The sequence below is a fragment of the Limulus polyphemus genome, unplaced genomic scaffold (assembly GCF_000517525.1).
Source record: "Limulus polyphemus unplaced genomic scaffold, Limulus_polyphemus-2.1.2 Scaffold803, whole genome shotgun sequence".
In the NCBI taxonomy this organism is placed as follows: domain Eukaryota; kingdom Metazoa; phylum Arthropoda; class Merostomata; order Xiphosura; family Limulidae; genus Limulus; species Limulus polyphemus.
Genome location: NW_013666413.1, coordinates 405,990 through 413,248, shown reverse-complemented (window position 1 = coordinate 413,248; position 7,259 = coordinate 405,990). Strand labels below are relative to the sequence as shown.

The 7,259-nt window shown below is 31.8% G+C and overlaps 1 protein-coding gene across 4 annotated transcripts in view; it reads right to left on the bottom strand.

Moving 5' to 3' along the window:
* The window catches only part of LOC106460608 (calcium/calmodulin-dependent protein kinase type II alpha chain-like), a 59,401-nt gene that overhangs the window by 4,012 nt on the left and 48,130 nt on the right, over positions 1–7,259 (bottom strand). For 2 of the 4 annotated variants that reach the window (XM_022387372.1, XM_022387374.1), the window contains 2 exons: positions 5,589–5,621; positions 2,392–2,467 (listed from right to left, as the gene is read on the bottom strand). In XM_022387372.1, the coding sequence (XP_022243080.1) occupies positions 2,392–2,467; positions 5,589–5,621 (109 nt within the window). The remainder of the gene's footprint in view (positions 1–2,391; positions 2,468–5,588; positions 5,622–7,259) is intronic. The other 2 variants (XM_022387373.1, XM_022387375.1) reach the window with 1 other exon arrangement.

Genomic DNA, 7,259 nt, shown 5'->3' with positions numbered 1-7,259 from the left:
AAAAAAACCATGTCACACACAAAAATCATTGTTTAACTTTTTTGAATATTTACTTTTAAATTAAGAAATTGAGTAAGGTATAATACTAAAATTTGAATTATAATCTACAGTTTGATATCAAACTTATTGACAGAAATTCATGAAATAGTAGTTCAATAAATTTTGAATGCGAGTCAACAAACACGATGACATGGCTTTTTACCCGTAAACCATCCAGAAAGGGTTAAGGGGATATTTATAGAACTCAAGACATCCTACTTCACCCCAACTCACTGTATGAGCATTTAATCAACTCCATCACATGCTAGGGTCAAGTCAATTAACAGATCTAAGGCCATGAAGTATGATACCATGCATACACATACACCTGCCAGGCTCAGCCCCACTGAAACTATGAAGTAGACCGCTATATAATGTATTGTTTTGATAATTAAGAAATTGGTGTTTTTAAATTCAGACATCAATAATACACAGATCTGTCAGTTGCATAGATACTTGATCTCTTTGATACCTTGAATATTAATTTAGATTATTCTTTATTTACTTAATTTTTACAGAAATTGTTTTGGCAGATATCATATTTGTGAAATGAAAAGTCACAAATGGTCATAATGTAAGAACTATTTGTACTGCCATCTAGCGACCAGAAACATGGTAAAAATATACAGTTATAAACTGAACTCACTGCTAAGTATTAGTTTTCCTTTTTATTATTCCCCCATAAAAATACGTATGGTAGAAGAACAGAATAATATTACTGTTATACAAACTATAATGGCAATTAGGTGCTCAAATAAGGCAATAACTCAACTTTAGCAGTTGCTTGTAAGCATCATAGAGTAAGAGATAGTATGTGGTGGCCATTATTTTCTCGGGCCCATCTCTACATACCAGGCACTACCATGTTTAGTGATAGTCTGTTCCAAAGTACTTTTAAAATGATTTTTTGTCATACTAAAGCTGTTATGAAAGGTTCACTCATTTTTTGGCTAGTGAAAGAGAAGAAAAAGATGAACACTTTGGCTCTTTAGCTAGTTCCTAGTTCTCCACTTTAGCAACACTTTTCAATGATTATGGGAGCCTCTATAATGGCAATTAGGTGCTCCAACAAGGTTATACCTCAACTTATGCATTAGTGTTATAGATTGAATGGGGCATCCATCTTTTTCTTGGCCTATCCCTACATACTAAGCACTACCATGCTAAGTGATATAAATATTTATGCAAAGAGAGAAATAAAATATTATAAAATTACCATCAAATTGCTGGTACAGAGATGTAACCAAATAATTGCAGCTTATTAACCCATTCACCACAGCTGGGACGTATATTTCCCAGTGCTCCCACCCCCTCACACTGCAATGGAACAAACGTTTGCCACTATCAACGTTGTTTACGCCTTCCTCTGCTGGGTCCAGGTTTGTCATCTTGACTATCATCACTAGATGGAGAGCTAGCATCCTCTTGTCTCATTGCCTCTTCATCATCACACATTTGAACACCACTTGATTCCCTTTCACTGTCTTCTAAACTATCTGAGTCAAGTGCATCAAGCATATTTACATAGAAATCAGGGTTACTACTTACTGCTCTATCAATATGGGCACAGTCAGCATGCAGTCGCCATACATTCTGCTTAGGTATCTTGTTGGTTACTGAAGGGCTGAGTGGAAAACAGTGAGGGAAACCATATATTAACATTAGGTGGGATGCCTATAAATACTTTCCAACTCATTTTACTCCCATACCTCCCATGTGGCAATTTGGAATGACAATGGGAAACATTTGTCCCAGTTGCAGTGTGAGGGGGTGGGAGCATTGGGAAATACCCATCCCAGCCACAGTGAAAGTGTTAATCTTCAACTTATATTCCTAGAAATATGCAAAAGGTAAAATAAAAACAGCTATTTATAGATCTAAGCAAAAGTAACTAAGGGTAATCACTTAATGAAACTACTATTAGTTACTGTTCATAACAATAACTACTGGAAAAAGCATGTTACTATAATTACACTGATAGCCACATTTAAATGGACACCTTAAGCACTAGTTAAAAATGTATAACATTGTATTTCACTGATTCAGAAACCATAATAGATTTGTATAACATTAAATAATAATCTTGCTGACTATCTGTACTTTACTTTCAGTCACAAGAAGACAATGTTAAAATGCAGCATCTTTAATATGTGTACTGACTGCTTGTACTGTCAAAATAACATATAGGAACATGTATAACATTACACATGCACCACACTCAGTACATGCACTGACTTCACTGTCAAAATAACATGTAGATACAAATATATAACAGTACACATAACGCACACTTAGTACACACAATGAATGACTGTATTATCATCAAAATCCTGTGTTTTTGTGTCAACTTACGTATAAATGTCAAAGTCACTAATGTTGATTGCCTCAAGGAGCTGTTCAGTAATTTTGATGACTTCAGCTTTTCGTGCTGGAATCATAAAATAAATTTCTTCAGTTACAACAGTCTTCTTCTTCATTGGTTTCAGAAATATAAAAATGTATGTTCCTACAAAATCAAACATGGAAGCAAGCTTAATCTACATTAAATTCTTACAAACACCTTCAACATGGTTTTCATGGCAACTATATATATATCCTAGACACTTTTATAACTACTTTAAACATTACTCATTTGTTAGCTAGTCATTTCCTCTGCAGGAATAAAAGTAAAACATATGTATAGTATTAATAGAAGTAAAACTTTTATTTAAAATTCATTTCTTCCTTGTCAGTGGTTCCCTCTGGTAAGGAAATTAGTAATAGTCCACCTGTAAATACAGAAATTAATTATTAAGGTCATAAAGATTGTAAAGAAGGTACCTCACTATATGTGATAATTTCTTAGTAAGATAATCTTGATAAAGCAGGATTATAGCTTAGAATTATAATTTTCACTATTACATTTCCAAATGATCAGCTGCTCCACATACTCATAATACTTAGTGAAGATGTTATTATGTAACACACAGTCAAAAATTCTTCATACTTGAGCCACTCCAGTATTTAGAGATTAAGTGACCCACTAAAACTTCTAAGAGTGAAATGGCTCATTTAAGCCTCAAACATCACACTAATCAGTTTATATATACAAGCAGTGGATGAATAAGGGCAAATGCACTTTTCCATGTGTTCATCCTATGGACAAGTACATTATTCATTGGTTAAAACTAATTCATTGAAGTAGTAATTACAGCACTAAAAATAAATTGCCCAACTTCAATAAATATGTTATTTTATTTTTACTTATTATTTAACTATCACTGTTCTTGCTATATCAGTATTCATGTGTTTCAGCATTGTTGAACCTATTTCTTTCACCATATAAATAGAATGGAGCAGTAATTATGGCCACGATACTGAAAAATTTTACTTTTTCAAGCAAATTTAACTTGACATTTTGTAAAAGTAATGGTTAGTTTACCTATAATATAATTACAAAGTATATGTACAGGAGTATTTTCCTTAGAATTGCATCTCAGCACTGTTTGACAGCCTAGGGCACATTTTGAACATTTCACCCTCTCATTCTCCCAGATTTTAATATTCTGACCTCTTATGGTTTCTTTATGTAATCTCACTGGGAATGAGAAGCCAAAACATCAATCATTTACTGGTTTTCTGTGTATGAAGCATATGTCATTCAAAGTGATGACAACCATTTGTTGGAGCAAAGTTAAAGGACCAATAATATAAATAGGCCATTCATTTATTGATTAATTATTTGTCAGGATGTTAAAAAACAGATGTTTATTATGACGTTGGGAGATAATATCGTTTTAAAATACCTTGTAGTACAAGAAAATGTGTGCAGGATCAGAAAAAAAATTCATGTCACTTGCCCCACAAGATGAGGACATTCTAAAATTTTCAGCTTTTATTCATTAAGTAACCAGAATAGCTTTTAATGGATAAATGACCTACAGTACTTCTTAGTGGTTTCATAACCTTTAAAGGCTTTGGTGATTAAGAAACCAATTGTAGGTTGTCCTTTAATAACCACCCATTATAGCTTTAGCAGTTAAAGACCCATTACAATACAGATTTTAGTGATAAAGTGACCCACAATTTCTTTAGTGATTAGATGACTCACTCAAGCTTTTAGTGGTTAAGTGATTTACCAGAACTTTAAGCCATTACGTGACTCATTATCGATTTTACTAACTGTGTGACCCGCCACAGTTATCAATAATTTAGTGAATTAAAAATTACTTTTAATAGTTTAATATAACAGAAAGCAGAGTACTCTCAGAGATTCAATACAAGTAAAATTAAGTAAATGCAAGGATAGAGCTTTGAACAGTCTTACTGTAACAACTAACTCATTAATAAGAAATGAAAATAAACTTAAGCCTATAATGGAATTATAACTGTTCCTAGCCATCATTTCAAAGTCAATGCATGTCAGCAAAAATCATTTTATGTTGAATATAGCCAATGAATATTGAATTGTCCTTAATTCCAACAGTCTGTATGTGCAAAATTTTATGTATGAAAATTATACAGTACACTGAAATGTATCAGCCCCATTAGTGACACTCATCTGCAATAATCCACCTTCATAGTAGTGTGATATTTGATACACTGAATTTTTATTCACAAGTTCAAGCAGAGCCTATCATTTAATGCTTCTCCAATAATCATCAAATACGTGAATCTATCTGTCAGAATTCATGGTTTCAGCTTAGCATAACAACAATAAAAAAAAAGCTCCAGATTCAAGAATAAGGTTAACAGTAGAAGTTTCCCTGACCTGATGTGCTTTTGGACAAGTTAAAATCTAGCTAAGAATCAGATATCATAACCTATTGTGTATAAGTGCATTTCAAACAAATCATATATAAAAGAAGTAGATGAGCCAAGAAAAACTAGTTTGGGTGCCACCCCATGCTAATGAAGAACTTATAAAAGGAAAATCAGCTGGCTTAACCACTATGGTAGAGACTGTCAGTGTAAAGTTTAAACTGCTAAAAGACTACTTTCACTTTTACTATACTTGAAATGTTCTACACTAAAATATGATTTATTAAAGAAAAATATTTGAAGACATGTAACAATAAATTACAAGTTTCACTAAGAAACTCAGCCCATACAATAGTTTCATAGCTGTTTTAACTTGCTAAAGAATAACAAATACAGATTATTCAAACTATTGATGTATGTGACTACCTATTTTATGGAAATAAAAAAAAATACATGATTTGAACAGAAATTCTTTATAGCTTTGGCACTGTAGGTTGAAAGAAGTTGAAAGACATTTGAAGAAACATTTAAATAGAATTGACAAAATGAAAAAAAAAATAGAAACATGCTAAGAACAAAAACCTTTAGAGATGTTACAAACATAGAACATATATATGAAATGAAAAAACAGAGTAAATGAATTACTAACTGCACACACCCACAAGTTTATTTCATTATACAAAATAAAAAGCATTATAGAAATAAATAATATGATCTGACCTTTGGTTTTGAACCTAAATAGTAGTGTCTAACACATTATTCATTTTCTCAACACATTCATGCAAAACTGTCTCAAGCATAATACTCACGATCTGATGTATTGCCATTACTGATCCTTATTGCTACAGTGACAGAAAAGACAAGCAACTTTAAAAAAAAAGACAGCAAGAGAAACATTTTGCATGTAATAAATATGTTGTTACAAGAGTTAATATTAGCCCCACAATATTTCTAAAGTCTTGTAAAAATACAGTGACTATACACCAAAAATTCCATAATAACTACAAAAAGTTTAAGATTTATTAGACTACATTCACACTAACTGGTCACATAATAAATTTTCTACTAAAACAAAGAGAATCGTTTTGCTTCATATAACATTTAGTCAGCCTAATAATATTGCTTAAAATATGACCAACATTTTTTCAAATGTGAAAAGTAATTAAAAATCTTACATTTGTTACTGAATTCCACTGATTTAATTCACAGACTAAAGTATAACGATATTGCCAATATATTTATTTAATGGAGTAGAAAACAATGTTTTTAAAAGTTTTAATGTAAAATAAAATTAATAAACACATGCTTTTATTGTTTAATCATATATGTTGACAACATTTTTTATTTTTACTTTAAATCTAATACAAATGATAGAAAATTCCACTATTAACCATAAAAATACAAGACTGCCCATTATCACACAACTACACATTTTGAATATTTATGTAAATGAAATACTAAAAGATGTTTGATTATTTTAAGCACAGAATATTTTAGGGATACAATAAAAAGAACAAAATTGCATCTAATAAAATGCAATTAAGTTAAGAAAAATATGTACTTTGCTTCCTAACAGATTTTACTACAAGCTAGGGTTCAAAAAGTAAAAGTTTTTTTATGCCATTATCATGATCTTTTCATCTGCCTCTAAGTGGTAGATGAGTATGACTGGTCAATCATGTCCAACTCTCCTATCTCATACTAAAGAAGACTGAGTATCACAACCATCTCACTGCTAATAGCTAAGAATGATTTTGGATATTCTTGATCATTTTACTTTCTTCCTGCTGGTAGTTGTGTCTATGCTCAATTATAATTTTCTCATCTACTGCTTGCTAATAGCCATGGTCAATTAATATTTGCTAAAATACTTCCTGCATGTTGTTCTTTATGATTATGGGCAATCATAACTTGCTCTTGCAAACAGGTAACAATGAGTATGGCCAACCATGACTTTCTCTCATTTACATGTTCCTCTAATTGTTATGTACAGAGGATTGTTCACAATCTGTGGTAATTACTTGCATATTCAATCACTTTGCAACTGGCATATAACTACACAAGTTAAAAGCCCTGACCTTCTTGCAATTTAGTCGAAGTATGGTGATTTGCAAGCACAGATAGTGCCTAAAGTTTATTACATTTATTTGTGTAAAGTTTTCTGACATAATGTTTTCCTATTCTACAATTATAAAAGCAAACAAGGCATCAAACTTTACCATTCTGAAGAAAGGGATATCTGTATTATATGAACCATACTGATAAAGCAATATTTCAGCAAAAAAAAAACCAGGCTACTGGTTACCAGTTACACCCTGGACATAGTGAAGAAAGTTAAACAGCTTTTCACTGAAAATTACCCTAACACATAACAGTCCATTGGAGCTAAAGTACAAGTTGCCTTGAAATGACAAACAAGATAATTCACATTGATGTAGACCAGGGGTCACCAAACTACGGCCCATGGGCCGAATCCAGCC